The sequence below is a fragment of the Littorina saxatilis genome, linkage group LG10 (genome assembly GCF_037325665.1).
Source record: "Littorina saxatilis isolate snail1 linkage group LG10, US_GU_Lsax_2.0, whole genome shotgun sequence".
NCBI lineage: Eukaryota > Metazoa > Mollusca > Gastropoda > Littorinimorpha > Littorinidae > Littorina > Littorina saxatilis.
The window spans coordinates 31,073,884-31,090,844 of NC_090254.1; the positions used below are offsets into that span (position 1 = coordinate 31,073,884).

Sequence of the window (16,961 nt, forward strand, 5' to 3'; positions counted from 1 at the left end):
TTAAATAAATAACCATGAAGAAGGATGCTTCCCGCTTAAAAAAACAAAGGTGAGAGAGAAAAAAAAACACCTAAAATGCGGTAGCAGCCACCTGCATGCAACTGAGATTAAAAACAAAAAAATAAAAAATAAATAAAAAGGGTCTCCCCGTGTTTTTATATTTAGTCAAGTTTTGACTAAATATTTTAACATCGAGGGGGAATCGAAACGAGGGTCGTGGTGTATGTGCGTCTGTCTGTCTGTCTGTGTGTGTGTGTGTGTGTAGAGCGATTCAGACTAAACTACTGGACCGATCTTTATGAAATTTGACATGAGAGTTCCTGGGTATGAAATCCCCGAACGTTTTTTTCATTTTTTTGATAAATGTCTTTGATGACGTCATATCCGGCTTTTCGTGAAAGTTGAGGCGGCACTGTCACACCGTCATTTTTCAACCAAATTGGTTCAAATTTTGGTCAAGTAATCTTCGACGAAGCCCGGACTTCGGTATTGCATTTCAGCTTGGTGGCTTAAAAATTAATTAATGACTTTGGTCATTAAAAATCTGAATATTGTAAAAAAAAATAAAAATTTTCAAAACGATCCAAATTTACGTTTATCTTATTCTCCATCATTTGCTGATTCCAAAAACATATAAATATGTTATATTCGGATTAAAAACAAGCTCTGAAAATTAAATATATAAAAATTATTATCAAAATTAAATTGTCCAAATCAATTTAAAAACACTTTCATCTTATTCCTTGTCGGTTCCTGATTCCAAAAACATATAGATATGATATGTTTGGATTAAAAACACGCTCAGAAAGTTAAAACAAAGAGAGGTACAGAAAAGCGTGCTATCCTTCTTAGCGCAACTACTACCCCGCTCTTCTTGTCAATTTCACTGCCTTTGCCATGAGCGGTGGACTGACGATGCTACGAGTATACGGTCTTGCTGAAAAATGGCAGCTACTTGACTAAATATTGTATTTTCGCCTTTCGCGACTTGTTATTTCATTCAGTTTGTTTGGGTAGTTGCTATTGACTTTGAAACTGACACGCTGGCTAAAAAGCTGCAACATTGTGTCCTTCAAAGTCACACTGTCGTTTAACTACCGCCCAGTATTTATTTGTACTGCCCAGTAATTATTTATTTTTCCCCGGTATTCATGTGTGTCAAGCGAAAGGTCGGCAGCTACCAGTTGATTATTTTTAGAATTGAAGATTCCCGATGCTTGCTCTTCTCTGCGCACGCGTTACCGGCGTTTTCGCCGGCGTGTCAGTTTCTAAGTCAATAGCAACAACCCAAACAAACTGAATAAAATAAAAACACGGGGAGATTTTATTTTTATTTTTTTTATAAACCTCAGTTGCATGCAGGTGTACATTAAAGTTGTTGTCAGGCTTGTGGAGCATTGATTCTGGTTTGCCCAAAGCTGCCTGAACGTTCAATGAACGAGTGTACTCTGGAAAAAATGTTCCTGTTCAAATCTAGAGAATACTGTCTGTCTCCATTTAGAAGGTGGGGGAGGTGAATACTGTGGTTAGGGAGGGTATGTATGGTTTCTTGACGTGCTTCGCGATAATTTGGACAATCTAATAGGAAGTGTTTTACGGTTTCGGACGGAAATCCGCAGTCACAAGATGCATCTGTAGCAACGTGTCGTCTCACTAGATCGTTATTAAGATCACTTATATAATATGGCCTGAGCTTTCAGTGAATTGTTTGTGATATGCGATCTCCAGAATACCAATAACACGGCGGACTTAAATCGTTTTTTGACAAAAAGTGCTTGAGGGACTTACTAAGTTTTATGTAGTCTGGTAAAGAATTCCAGAGTTGTGTTGTAGATGGGAGAAATGAGTTTTTGTATAATTCAGTGTTAAACGATGGAACTTTCCTATCTAAAGGTCTGCGCTGGCGATATGGATTATTAGTTGATATTAATGGTGGCAATATCGCAAGTAAGTAGTTTGGCACCTTACGGTGTACAATCTTGTGAAATAATATCAATTTTTGACGTTTACGCCTCTCTTAAAGTGAAATAAAGCCTGACTCGTCGTACAGTTGTTGATGGCTTGTACCGCGGACTGCTCCAACAATGGTCTTCATCTTCAAAGCTTCATCTTTGGCGGGAAGTGATGTCTGAAGAGGTTGATTTTGTGTGTTAGTGTTAGTGTGTGTGTGTGTGTGTGTGTGTATGCGTGTGCGTGTGTGTGTGAGTGTGTGTGTGTGTGTGTGTGAGAGAGAGAGAGAGAGAGAGAGAGAGAGAGAGAGAGAGAGAGAGGGGGGGGGGGGAGTTTTGTGCAATAACGCATCCTTTGGACACTTCCATGACAAATGACCAAAATATCGTTTTTCTAGCTAAGGACCCGCTCCTGCCAAGGGTATAGTACCTAGTAAACGCCCACCCCCCACTTTTGGGCAAAACTGGTACATAGGGTGGGTGGGCGTATACAAGGTAGTTAACGGTAATATCATGTTAACCATCAATTTTAAAAAAACCTCATTCTCGCCTAAAATTAATTTTTTGAAATCAATTTTAAAATTACAACGTACTCTTTTGCACACGAAGAAAATAAACAAAAACAAACAAAATTAATGATAAAGAGTAAAAAAAAAAAAGAAGAAAGGCCTGATAGCGATTCGAACTCGACTCAATCGCGCAACAGGCGAATGCGATAACCGTTCGGCTACGGAATCGGACAACAATTTATCGCAACTGTAATGCATTAAACAAGACGCAAGCACGCTTTCGCAACACGCCGTTATAATCGAGCATCGGTTGAAATCTTTCGCGAGCAGAAGCTCGTATTTGACCGCAATGCATCGGTGCTTAAATGACACCAATGTGTGTCCATGAGGGACATAAATCTACGAACAATATTTGAACAAGATTTATTCGAACTTGACGGTTTTAATGGACAGTGTTGGTGAAGTTACTGACAGGTAGCGACTTTACAGGAGGGGGAGGGGTCCTCTAACTTTACAGCTCGGAGACAACCCGGTAAGGACTTACCGGTGTTTCATAAATAACACTTAGCAGTTGGCGGACTTATTGAGTTTTACAGGCCAGTATATGAGTTGCAGCTTTTTCAAGAATAAATCTTGTTCAAATATTGTTTGTAGAGAGGAGCAAGCATGAGGAATCTCCTATTCTAAAAATAACCAATTCTGGTAGCTGCCGACCTTCCGCCAGACACACATTAATACCGGGGGAAAATAAATAATTACTGGGCAGTAAAAATAAATACCGGGCGGTAGTTAAACGACAGTTTGACTTTAAAGGACACAATGTTGCAGCTTTTTCAAGAATACGAGCCCAGGTCGTCACCCGTGCATACCGACTGAGCGCCTGCTGTAGGTGGCGACTTTCAAGTCATGACTTCGCTGAAGTCGGCGTATACTTTCGACGTCACTCATACATAACACCCCAGGGCCCGTATGCTTATGGGGGAAGTTCGCGACAACTCCCGAAGTTTTGAGTGACATCGGAAGTACTTGCCTCACTTTCGTATGCATGGGCCGGAAAAAGGGTTTACCTCGAAGCAAAGCGAGGAAGTAACTCAGGGTATTTTGCGACTACTTCTAAAGTTTTGAGTGACATCGGAAGTACATCCTCACTTTCGCATGCATGGGACGAAAAAAGAGTTTACTTTGGAAGCTAACGAGGAAGTAAATGAGGGTAAATGTACTACAGCCAGACCCAGTAGTAAACACGCTACTTCCACAGTTTCTCAGTGCAAAAAGGCAGGGCTTTTCTTCAGTTTTTCATGTCAAACCGAGCTGACGCTCCCAAAGAGAGAAAATAGAGGGAAAAGTCGTATCTTCTGCATGCATTTCGTGCAAATTTCCCTGAATACAAACCTGAGTTGCCAGCTTTGACTTTTGTTTGTTCTGGGTCATTGGCCACCACTCTTTCATTCCCGCTTATACGAGGGGGTTACTGTGTTTCTATGAAAATGGGCGTCGTTGTGTGCATGTGTGAGTGTGTGTGTGTGTGTGTGTTTGTGTGCGTGCGTGCGTGTGTTTGTGTGCGTGTGTGTGTGTGTGTGTGTGTGTGTTCGAGTGTTGAAGTGTAAGTTTCTGCTATTTTTTTTGTCATTGCTTTATCTGTGTGTGTGTGTGTGTGTGTACCCACTCCCCACACTATGATGAGCTGACTATATTTGCGCCTTGATATTTTATTCATGTTCTTACGTTTTATGCTGTTTATTGTGATTCACCACACCCGAGTTTATCGTAATTGAGATAATAAAGTGTTCTATGTCTATGTATTATGTCTAATACACATGCACACACGCACGTAGGCTACAAAAATCCAATCTTGACTTTGAACTTTATATAAACATACATCCTCTTCACAATTAACGAGGACAAACGTAATTTACAAACACCTAAGTACAACAATTTTTCTGTTTTAAAAATTCGGACACACATTTTCTCAAATAATATGAAATTCGCTGAACTTATCTTCTTTTCACTACACCTTATATCTTGATTCCCAAAAAATGGAGTTCTGCCTTTTTAAATTTACCAGTAACACAAACATTCGCTCTGACCAAACTATTTTTGTCCAGCAGTTTTACCGATACACAATCATTAAAAAAACACTACAAAAAGAGTTTTAAGTTAACCGACTTCGCTACCACATAAACAACCTTTTTTATTGTCCCCAACATTCTGGTCAACGAAATCATTATTATAGACGGTCATTCTATTTAAGGACAATTATCACAGCTTTCGTTCAACCAGTTAAAAACAACAATTATAGTCAGTAAAAGCTACAGCGCGATCAACGTTTGCCCATTTACGAACTCGCGATGAGATTCGTTTCTTCTGGTCACCAAGCCTACCGTTTACAAACGCATGCGCACTAATTGGGATTCCCCCAATTTTCTCGACCTTGACCTCAGAACTCTCGAAGCCACTACTTCGGCGTTCAATTTAGCTCGTGCATACCGAGTAGCTGGCAACTTTGCTTTCGAAGTTCCCACTTCCAATGTCAAGGGCCTCTCGCTTGACAAAATTATACGACGATATCGCATCTCAAGGGTCCTTACCCATCCAAAAGAAACCTCCAGCGCATACTACAATTGCAGGACATTCCGTTTTTAAAGGCAGCTCATTGGGAAATGATCTCAGACACAATATCGAAGACGTGAAATGCGTCAATCGAGCAACTGTCGTAACTTGGCTACAATGAGACGGTCTCCAACCTTGCACCATAGACACGGACTGTGACATTCTTGTTTAATTTAGGTGAAATGCTTAAAACAGAGTGACTCAAAAGCGACAGTTCGATCAGTTACTGACCGAAAAAAACGTGCTCGAGTCATTCGGCGAAGGTGGCGAGCTTTCAAACCAGCACGACTGAATAACTCAGAATGCCTTTTTTCATCATGCCTCTATTCTACACGAGTAACATAGTGCAGTGGTAACGGTTCCGGACTCTCGTTCATTCGCTCCGGGTTCAAGTTCCGCCGGGAGCTATATATTTTTTATTAATCTTTTCCTTTTTAAGCCTCCGCAATTGCATTCCGGCTGCAAAAACCGGGTTTTGCCTCTGTGTTAATTTTATTCATTTGCAAAAGAAAACTTCCTATGCTTTGAAAAAATCATATCATGTCTTGACTTTCAACTGTACGCGCGTGTGTATATGTGTGTCACTACGATGAGTATGTGTGTGTGTGTGTGTGTGTGTGTGTGTGTGTGTGTGTGTGTGTGTGTGTGTGTGTGTGTGTGTATGTGTATGTGTGTGTGGGTGTGTGTGTGTGTGTGACGTGTCACATGTGTCATCATAGTTTCAGTGTGTGTATGAGTGTAGCGGATTGAGAGAGAATGAGAGAAAGTGAGAGAGAGTGAGTGTGTGGTTATTTGTTTGTGACTGTGTGCGTGCGTGTATGGGTGCGTGTGTGTGTGTATATGTGTGCGCGCGAGCGCGCGCGTGTGTGTGTGTGTGCAGTGTGTGGTGTGTGTGTGTGTTTATGTGTGCCGTCAGTGTCACTTGTGTCATAGTGTCAGTATGTGCATGAGTGTACGTTTGTCTGTGTGTGCGTGTGTCGTAAGAGAGAGAGAGAGAGAGAGAGAGAGAGAGAGAGAGAGAGAGAGAGAGAGAGAGAGAGAGAGAGAGAGAGAGAGAGAGAGAGAGACCGACACTTCTTTGGCAATTTTGGACCAGACAGCGTCTTTATGTTTAACAGTTAGACTGTTCTGAAATTTGGACAGAATAACCGTTCTTTCGTAAAACACTTCTGTCAAGAGTACAGCAATTTCACCATCTGAAAAAGGCGCAGAACGCCCCTCCGTGTCTACTTTCTTTTTGAGCGGCACACGTGCCTTGCCATTTTCGTTGACTGCCATGTTGATAGAAACGTGCGCATGCGTAATAGTAGGGATTCCCCCAATTTCCCCGACCTTGACCTTAATACTCTCGCTGTCACTAGTTTGGCGTTCAAGTCAGTTCATGCATTGTGAACAGTGTTAGAAAGTTGACTTCGGGAGTTCCCACTTCGAAAAGAGGCCTCTACTTCCAGTGTTTCTTACTTCTAGTTCATGCATACGGGCCCAGGAGTAAACACGCTACTTCCAACGTTTCTCAATGCAAAATGGCAGGGCTTTTCTTCGGTTTTTCATATCAAACCGAGCTAACGCAAATGAAAGTCCCAAAGAGAGAAAATAGAAGAAAAAGTCGTATCTCGTGCGTGCATTTCGTGCAAATTTCCCTGAATACAAACCTGAGTTGCCAGCTTTGACTTTTGTTCGTTCTGGGTCACTGGCCACAACTCTTTCATCCCCGCTTATACGAGGGGGTGTTTCTATGTAAATGGGCGTCGTTGTGTGCATGTGTGAGTGTGTGTTTGTGTGAGAGTGTGCGTGTGTGTGTGTGTGTGTGTGTGTGTGTGTGTGTGTGCGTGCGTGTGTAGTTGTGCGTTTATTCATTCATTCGTTTGTTTGCGTGAACGCGCGCACATGTGTGTGTGGGGGGAGGGGTGTGTGTGTGCGTGCGTGCGTGTGTGTGTATGTGTTTGTATGTATTTGTTCGAGTGCCTGCCTGCCTTGTGTGTGCGTGCGTGCGGGTATAATTGTGCGTTTGTTTGCGTGCGTGTGTGTGTGTGTGTGTGTGAACGACGGTGTGTGTGTGTGTGTGTGTGTGTGTGTGTGTGTGTGTGCACCCCCACCCCCCCACACACACACACACTATTATGAGCTGACTATTTGCGCCTCGATATTTTATTTATGTTCTTACGTTTTATGTTGTTTATTATGATTCACCACACCCGAGTTTCTCGTTATTGAGATAATAAAGTGTTCTATGTATATGTCTATGTCTAACACACATGCACACACGCACGTAGGCTAAACAAATCCAATCTTGACTTTCAACTTTATATAAACATACATCCTGTTCACAATTAACGAGGACAAATATAATTTACAAACACCCAAGTACAACAATTTATCTTTTGTAAAAAATCGGACACACATTTTCCCAATTAATATGAAAGTCACTGAACTTATCTTCTTTTCACTACACCTTATATCTTGATTCCCCAAAAATTGAGTTCTGCCTTTTTGAAATTTACCAGTAACCCAAACTTTGCTCTAACCAACCTATTTTGTCCAAAACAGTTTTACCGACACACAATCATTAAAAAAAAAAGAGGTTTAATTAACATAACCGACTTCGCTACCACATAAACAAAAAATGTTTTTTTCTCCCCAACATTCTGGTCAACAAAATCATTATTATAGACAGTCATTCAATTTCAAGACAATCATCACAGCTTTGAACCGACCCTTTCGTTCAACCAGTCAAAAACAACGAACTCGCGATGAGATTTGTTTCTTCTGGTCGCCAAGCCTACCGTTTACAAACGCATGCGCACTAATTGGGATTCCCCCAATTTCCTCGACCTTGACCTCAGGACTCTCGAAGCCACTACTTCGGCGTTCAAGTTAGCTCGTGCATACCGAGTGTCGCGAGATGGGTTGCGGGTAGTTTTTTAAATCGACAAACCGCCAGCCGCGGTGTGTAGTGTGTCCGTGTTCGTGACCGCATTGCGGGGAGCACGTGAATTTGGTGCGTCGCTAGCGCTCACCTGTCGTCTGCGCTCAGCGCTGAACGGGATTCGGGGCAGAAGCCAAAGAACTTTGGAAGCAGTAACACCTCGATTGTGTGTTCTGGAATGTGGCGCGACTGCTGTCGGCCCAAGTACGTGGTGTGACTCATGTCAACCCGGTCAAGTTTTCAACATTATTGTTGACGTCGGCGTTGCCGTGAAAAGGGAAATATTCACCAGGGGAAGGATAGAGGTTCTTCCATGTGAGTATTTTTGTGTGTGTAAATGTCTTCTGTTGTCCACGTGTTTTGGTCTCTAGTTTGTGTTGTAGGTCGGGTGGAGGGTGGTAAAAGGGAGGTAGAATTTAGCTCATGGCCTTTTCACTTTATTTCATTCCCCCTTCATTGTCATTCACGCTCATTTTGGTTATCATTCCATGCTCTGAAATAAGCGTGTTTTTCTGGTTGGAAAAATGTTTACATGAATTTGTGAAATGAGTCTAAAGTTGCAAGACTTGAAAGTGACAGTAAGGTTGACTTTTGGTCACACACTCCAGTTAGCTTTTGTGTAAATAGTATGGAGTGACCTCTGTTTTGTTTGTTGGCTAAACTCTTTTTGCCTTGTGAATCATTCGCATTTGAGTACCAGGTGTTCTAATTATGGCCTTATAGGCCTGTGTTTTTCTTTCATTTATTTATCGAGCACGGCCTCATCTGCAAACTGAAAAGGGTGCCTGCGTGGAGCTTCGTCACAAGGGCGAGATTGTCGTCTCAGTAGAGTCCCGCTGCCCGTCGTTGGCCGTCCTCGCCGTCGCCGATATCGTCTTGTCATCTGTCATCTACTCGTCTGTCATCATCGCCGTCACTGCTTCCCTGACAGTGCAGGCTGTTCGTCGTTCTCAGCGCACTGGGTCAGGGGAGGCCATCGTCTATCGTCAGCGTCTATTCGTCTTCCTCTTTCCCCCTTCATCAGTTCTGCCCAACGCTTGCAGACAGGGGTCGAAGGAGGGGGAGATATCTACATCGTTAGCGTCTCCCAAAGGCAGGAGTTACATCCCCTGATATCCGATAGAGTTACCCCCTTGCCGGCCCTTGGCAAGCCTGTTTTCGTGGGGTGTTTTTGTGCTGTATAATACCCCCTTTTTCATTGGCTGATGATTCTGATATTGACCAATGAGGTTAGACGAAACATCAATGCTTTGGAGTCCACCGATTTTCGTCTGCTACGAGACCAATTTCGTGTGAAAAACATTGTCAGAAAAGTTCAGTTTCGCAAAAAAATAGGAAAGAAAGAGGACTCTCACTATTCTTGTGTTTTTCATCAATGGCAGATGCTTCATCTAAAGTTTGATAATGAAAAACACATCCAAAATACAGCAGAAGGGACCTGGCTTCCCTCGTTTTCCAACGAATTAAAATTATTTTCTGCGATTTGGGTATTTGGATATGTTGTCTCCCCTTTCCCGTTTTCGCGCCGATCGTCAGACAAAGGATTTATTTGGGTGATTTTGTTTTCCACATTCAACAGAAGAACAGAGCTGATAGTGATATCTAATGGATGCTGATGAGGTAATTATAATGTTGTCCAAACATCATTATCTTTCTTTTGCGATTCAGTAAACTTAAAGTGCCAAAAGCCGACAATAACGTAACTGATAAAATTTCTGATTTTCTCTGTGAAAATCTGATTTCTGATTTTCTCTGAATCTGATCACAACCAACTAACTACGCAGTTAAAATTGGCAAGCCTCAAGGTTTCATTGTTCGAGATAATTCGAAGTATTCACGTTTTTCCACGTGGTTTGGTCGCAAATTTAAGGCAAGTGGTCCATTTACATTGCTTCTCAAGTTAAATTTTGTGTGTGTTTGTTTTTTCCAGAGTGAATACTGGCAAGACTCACAAGTGCTGGTCTCTAGTGAATCTCAGCAATCTGACTCTTCACTGACTTCAGTGCACCATGATGACCATCCTCATGATGTAGATGTAGATTCGGATGAGGTAAATTTGTATACAATATGTATTTGAGTATGACTTAAATGATGTGTAGACACAATTTTATTTGGTCAACTCAGTATTTTTACTATTTAAGAGCTAACGTGTACCTGAAGTTGGCAGAAGTCAGAAGACCCCTTGATACAATTTAATCCTTAAAAAAATCTTCTTCAGTTGTCAGTGTTGCGGTCAAGAATTCTTGAAATTAGTTTATTTAATGTAATGGTTTGTATTGTTTTTGGGTTTTTTTATTCTTCAGACTCAACCACCACCAGAAACGCAGAGAGAGGTGACAGCGGAGACTGACAGCTTACAGACACCTGCCTTTTTGAGGGAGGAAGGAGAGGAACGACCGCCTAGGTCTAAGAGGAGTCGGAGGGAGCCAGAGGCATGTGACAACTTAATAGTACTTGGATTTGGTAATCAAGAATCAACTGGACAAGATATCTATATTTGCCACTTTGGTTCTGTGACATCTTTGGGTTTATAATATCAATTATTTGTTATTTTTTATTTTAAGGAGTCACAAGCGTCACCAGCTCTTCCAGGAGCCCGCCACTCACCTCCATACAGCGAATACTCACCCTTTACACTGAGGGCTGAGGTATGTACCTTTTTCTTCTGAGTTCAGGTTATTGTTACTGTCTCTAGAGTATTGTTGCTAATACCTTTTTTGTTTTTGTTTTGTTTTTGTTTAGTTTTACTTGTTGCTTTTATAAGTGTAGATGTGAACATGTATACTTATTTCATAATTGTGTTCTTTATTTTGTCTTGATAATGGTCACAGAGATAGACTGGTCTCACGAACTTGATTTAAAATGACTTACAATGATGTAAGTTTCAACCTTCCTGAAGTTTCGTTTTTTGACAAATTCTACCCAAAATTGTTATTTCTATCACAGGGTGAAGCAGCCTGGGAGGAATACTTCCGGTCCAAGGGGAAAAAGTGTGCGCAAGTTGGGACGAGCATTCCGTCACATCCACGGTCGTATGAGGTGGGTTTCCTTTTATTTTTGTGCTTTGTTGTCTCTGTGATTATCGTTCTTTTTTTAAATAGTGGTTTTGCCACTGTTTCTTAAGATGCATAACTATGAATGCAACTTGTTGTTTTCCATCCAGGGATTTCTGTTCAGTTTTTCTTTGTTCTTGTTTACCTTCTTTACGTACAAGATGTTTTTATATATTTCAATTATTTTGTACAGGACGATGAAGCCTGGGACGATTATTACCACCGTCGTGGCCTTACCTCCAGATCAGTAAGTTTCAAAATTGCTTTTTAAACTAGTAACATTTAAAGTATTTTGATTGGTTAGAATGTAAGCCTGGTAGCACTTGACTGGTCTGCTTTATTTGATCAACACGTTGTCTTGTTTTTAATAGGTGCAAACTATCTGTGAGTGTGAGGTAAGTACCATTGTACAAGTTCCACAGTGCCAGGCTGAAAGCCAAACTGTGTTGACCCTAACTAACTCAGTTCTCTTGCCTGATATTGTGCCATAAGGAAGTTAGTAAGAGAGACAACATGGAGGCTGCCAGAGAAAAACTTTCTAGAGTTCTCAAGTTCAACTTCAACGAGCCAGTCACCAACGGCAAAATACTAGATATGGTAGATCTCATAAAGAAACACCAGGAATGCTCCATCAGTGACTTAGCACTTTCTCTGAATAGGCCCCTGAATCTTCTAACCAGACGCCTTTATTCTCTCAAAACGTCTTTAAAACCTCTTTCAAAGGAGAAGCGGCAAGACTGTTTGAAGACAATTTTTAACACAACGTTGCCAACAGCTACTGCCACTTCTAGTTCTACTTCCACCGTGTCCCAGTCGTTTTCTGAAATTGTTCAAGATGCTCAGCAAGCAACAACATCGGCTTTGGTACAAGAAACCCAGGCGAGACTGGAGCAAGAACAGGGGAAGTGTGCAGCTTTGAAAGAGAAAACCAAAGAGAAAACCAAAGAACAGAAGTTGTTAAAGCGCAAGACTGCAAGACTAGCCCAGAGATTGGACGCAGAACGTGAGAGTGCTGCCGGGGCTACCCATCAGCTAGAAGCTGCCCTTGCAGAAGAAAGCGAAGTAAAGAAGAGTTTGGAAACTCAAAATAACCAACTTCGGAAACAATTAGAATCTGTCTTAGAAGAACAGACGTTCTTAAAGAAAGAAAAAGAAGTGCTAATTGAGAGGCTTAAAAGCCAGGACGACCGCATCCACAAAAGTCAGACAGAAAATGTGCAAAAACTGAAAGATCAAATAAAAACATTGACTCAGGATTTGCAGTACGTGGAGAGCCTGCTCAATGACGAAGCTACAATCAAGACGACTGAAGAGGACGACAGAACGTTCAACACAAAAACTGTGGAATGTGTCATGAAACTCCTGGACAAAGGCGTTGCCCAGCACCATGTCAGTGGAGTAATGGCAGATGTGGCGTCTTTGTGCGGCAGAACACTGAATGCCTTGCCATCTTCTTCCACTGTGAATCGCATTGCAGATCGACAAGCAAGTCTAGTCCGGCAGCAGCTCGCTGAAGCTCTTCCAGAAAAGCAGAGCACCACACTTCAGACGGACGAGACCAGAAAGCGAGGGGATTCATTTGAAGTGTATGCCGTGCGAGACGATGAGGACAGAGAATATGTGCTTGGCTTACGTGACATTCTCGACAAAGGCGCGCAGACCTGTCTGAGTACATTCAAGACCATTCTGGGTGACATTGAAGAAACGACTGCCACTGATGTTGGTAAGAAAATCCTCTCAAACATCCAAAATACCATGTCAGACCGGGCCGCAAGTGAGAAGAAATTCCATTCCCTGTTGGAAGATTACAGAAAGGAAGTGCTACCTACCGTGCATGAAAACTGGGATGAACTTTCTGAGAACGAACAAGAATCGTTGAGCCACATGAACAATTTTTATTGTGGGCTGCATATTCTCGTAAACTTTGCTGAGGTTTCTGAAAAAGTGCTGAAACGTTTCGAGGACGCTGACGACGACCAGCCACAAGTGGAAGAAAACAAAAGACCCAATGAAGGAAAGACAGTCCGATTGGTGCGCCAAGCATCAAAGTGCTTCGCTCGCGGCGGTGACGAAAAAAGTGGCTGCTACCAGGATTTCAGATCGTACATGATGGAAAGAGACGAAGCTGAAGAAGGCCTTGCAAAAACCAAAGTGGCTAAGCTGCTAGCACCATTCAGAGGCAACCGTTTCAACATTCTTTTTTTTAATGCTGAAGTGGTGTTTTTCATCCACAAAGAAATCAGAGACTTCTTCTCACGAGTGCAGCTGCCATCAAACGGACTGCAGAAAGCTGTGAGTGAAAGCATCCAAAATGATGTCATCATTGCAACGCTTAAAGCTTTAGGCTTGTGCTCGAAACTGGTCACATCTCCTTTTTGGAGAGCGCTTGAAGAAAAAGGTAGCATTGAAGATGCAAATTCAATCTATGCCAAGCTCCATGATTTCTTACGTGAAGCAAAAGGGGATGCTAGTGATGTATTGACTGGAACATTGTCGCCATTCCCTGAACTAGTGCAGCACGATGAGAGTTTGCAGGCGCTGACAACCCCTGACGACCAGCTGGATGGCACAACATGCACTGTGCTCCAGCTGATATTTAATGACTGGTTGGCCCTGCTGAACCGTGCTGCTGGTGACCACTTGCCAGGAGGTCGGTACTGGCAGATGGACCAAGATCTTGCTGCGCAGACGACATCGGTGCCACGCCACAACAAATTGCCTGAACGGGTCTTTGGACTAATGGATGCGTTGATGCGAGCCAGGCCAGCTGCCAGCACCCTGTGCAACGAAACTTATATCCAATTCTCTTTGAACAAAACGGCTTCCTGGATGGCCTCCCTGACTGAGCAACAGCTGAAAGAATACATGGACATCTCCAGGAAGGAAGGCAGAGCCATCAGGGAGCAGTATCAGAGACGGATAAAAGAAATAGAGCAGGCAAGGAGAGCGACGATCAGAAGGAAACGCGAAGAAAGAGCTTCAAAAGAACAGAAAGCTCTCACAGAACGCCTCTCTGTCGTGAACAACATGCTGTATTATGGCCTTTGGCAAAGACCTAGTGAAGTGGACAAGAGGCTTGCCACCATCCACACAGCAGGGGAAAAAAAGAAGGCTCTGAAGACCCAGCTTTCATTCCGAAAGCTCATTTTGGGACAAGCAGGGGACAAGAAACTGTTCCAATTCAGTGACCAAGGAAAAGAGCACACCTGGGAAAAACTGGCAGAAAATGTCAAGACACTAGTTGCAATGTCCCTCTCAGCTTTACCACCTGAACAACCCTCTCCGTTTGTTGGACGTAACATCATCCACTACCAGATACAGGATGGAGAAAGGACGCCATTCCCTGGAACGGTCATCTCTTCTGTACCTGGTTATCCACTATGGCATAACGTTGTTTATGCCGGGGACTCTGCGGTTTACGTGTACAAACTCCAAGAAGACATGGATGCTGGAGATTTGGAGTTCCAAGATGGTAGCAATCTACACCAGTTCAGTCATAACCCCAAATCATTGATTTGCATGTCTGATTCAACCAACACACTATCTGCGGAGGATCTGCTGATAGTACAAATCATTGATTTGCATGTCTGATTCAACCAACACTTTATCTGCGGAGGATCTGCTGATAGTACAAATCATTGATTTGCATGTCTGATTCAACCAACACTTTATCTGCGGAGGATCTGCTGATAGTACAAATCATTGATTTGCATGTCTGATTCAACCAACACTTTATCTGCGGAGGATCTGCTGATAGTACAAATCATTGATTTGCATGTCTGATTCAACCAACACTTTATCTGCGGAGGATCTGCTGATAGTACAAATCATTGATTTGCATGTCTGATTCAACCAACACTTTATCTGCGGAGGATCTGCTGATAGTACAAATCATTGATTTGCATGTCTGATTCAACCAACACTTTATCTGCGGAGGATCTGCTGATAGTACAAATCATTGATTTGCATGTCTGATTCAACCAACATAGGATCTGCTGATAGTACAAATCATTGATTTGCATGTCTGATTCAACCAACACTTTATCTGCGGAGGATCTGCTGATAGTACAAATCATTGATTTGCATGTCTGATTCAACCAACACTTTATCTGCGGAGGATCTGCTGATAGTACAAATCATTGATTTGCATGTCTGATTCAACCAACACTTTATCTGCGGAGGATCTGCTGATAGTACAAATCATTGATTTGCATGTCTGATTCAACCAACATAGGATCTGCTGATAGTACAAATCATTGATTTGCATGTCTGATTCAACCAACATACTATCTGTGGAGGATCTGCTGATAGTACAAATCATTGATTTGCATGTCTGATTCAACCAACATACTATCTGTGGAGGATCCATTGAGAGTATGAATTGCGTTTTATTTTATTTTTTGGTTCAGATCTGATTATATGGTTTTTTTTGTGTGTGTGTGTGTTTTTTTATTATTTACCCAATTTTTTTTTCGTTTTAAGAAATATAACGTGAGGAAAATACTCACCAAAACGTTGCTTCAGTTGAACAAAATGTTTACTTGATTTTACATATCATTTGGCATAGAATAATCTGGTATCAATTACATTTTTGCAAAAGTTCTAGAAGATTTAGAACTAAACAAAAATGTTAACCAGTCACAGCTATTATAGTTTTGATTTTGCAATTATTAATTATTTTGCAAGTCCGAAAAAGCATTAATCTTTATAAAAGCGACGTAGAGAGTTGATCTTGATTATTCTATGCTGAATAACAGTCACATATTTTTTTAACTTTTATAATTTTTTATTTATTTATAATTTTTTATCAATATCTGAATGCGATTCTTGTGAATTTTCATGATGTATTCTAAATACCTGTGTTTTTATTATAATTATCAATATAGAAGTAGTGCAAGCAGTTGTATTATGTGTAACATTTCAAATTCAATCTTCATCAGTTTGTATTATGAAAAAGCAATTTTTTTTTGAGGGGTTCCACTTAGGTACATGTGCTAACAGTGATATGTAGGGCCTAGTTATTACCTACCATTATTTGAAAGACAAGATGTTGTAACAATTAATGATTAAGCTACTTCTTATTCAAATACATGTAAAAAAAAAAATAATTAAAAATAAAAACCAACACACAAAATGTTTATCATTTTTTGTGTGAGGGAAGTGATGGTAGGGGCTCAAGGGACATAACTGCTTGCTGATGGTCTTTTTACCCAAATCAGATTATCCCCCTTCTTGAATCCTGGTAATTTACTTTGTTTTTTTGTTTCTTTGCAGATTCTGGAGAGCAGAGTGGTGCAAGTGAAACAGTGGAACCCCCCCAGAAGATTGCTAGAAGAAAATAAGGTAGAAATTATTTCTGGAGGAAGAGCTCAGTGAAACAGTGCAAAACGGATGAAGGACCACTCTGCCACCAAACATAAATTGCTGTTTATTTTAATTGTATCATTTGTAATGATGTTTATAGTAAAACCTTGAAAAGAAAACACTTAACTCAACATTGTTGTTTGGTTTTGAATTTGCTTGTCATGTCAGTGTGGTGGTGCCAGCGGAGGGACGCCCAAAATGGGAAAATTTCCAAAAATAGAATTTCTCACTTTTAGAAAAAATGCCCCTGCTGCTTTTCTCTTCAACAGAAATTGTTCAATGTTGTATATTATGATTTCTAACAGTGCACTGGATTTTTTGGTCAATTAAAATAATTTTTTTTTTAACATCTACAAAATCCTTGGGTGATGCTAACATCGTGTCTATTCGTCTTCCTCTTTCCCCCTTCGTCGATACTGCTCAACGCCTGCAGTAAAGGGGTAGAAGGAGGGGGAGATGTTTCATCGTCTGTTCGTCTGTCTAACTCCTTTCAACGTTACTGCTCAACACTTGCAGTAAGGGGGTAGGCAGGGGAGATCATCATCTTCGC

At 41.5% G+C, this 16,961-nt stretch overlaps 2 protein-coding genes across 2 annotated transcripts; both read left to right on the forward strand.

Moving 5' to 3' along the window:
- The first annotated feature begins 9,599 nt into the window (after positions 1 to 9,599).
- Positions 9,600 to 16,720, forward strand: LOC138977837 (uncharacterized). The gene is made up of 7 exons (XM_070350446.1): positions 9,600 to 9,614; positions 9,925 to 10,044; positions 10,298 to 10,426; positions 10,559 to 10,642; positions 10,941 to 11,033; positions 11,241 to 11,294; positions 16,322 to 16,720. The coding sequence occupies exons 1-7, from the start codon at positions 9,600 to 9,602 to the stop codon at positions 16,421 to 16,423; spliced, it is 597 nt and encodes a 198-aa protein (XP_070206547.1). The 3' UTR covers positions 16,424 to 16,720.
- LOC138979066 (uncharacterized) lies at positions 11,561 to 14,638 on the forward strand. Its single transcript, XM_070351878.1, has one exon. It carries the CDS (start codon positions 11,561 to 11,563, stop codon positions 14,636 to 14,638), a length of 3,078 nt encoding a protein of 1,025 aa, XP_070207979.1.
- Positions 16,721 to 16,961: the final 241 nt, after the last annotated feature.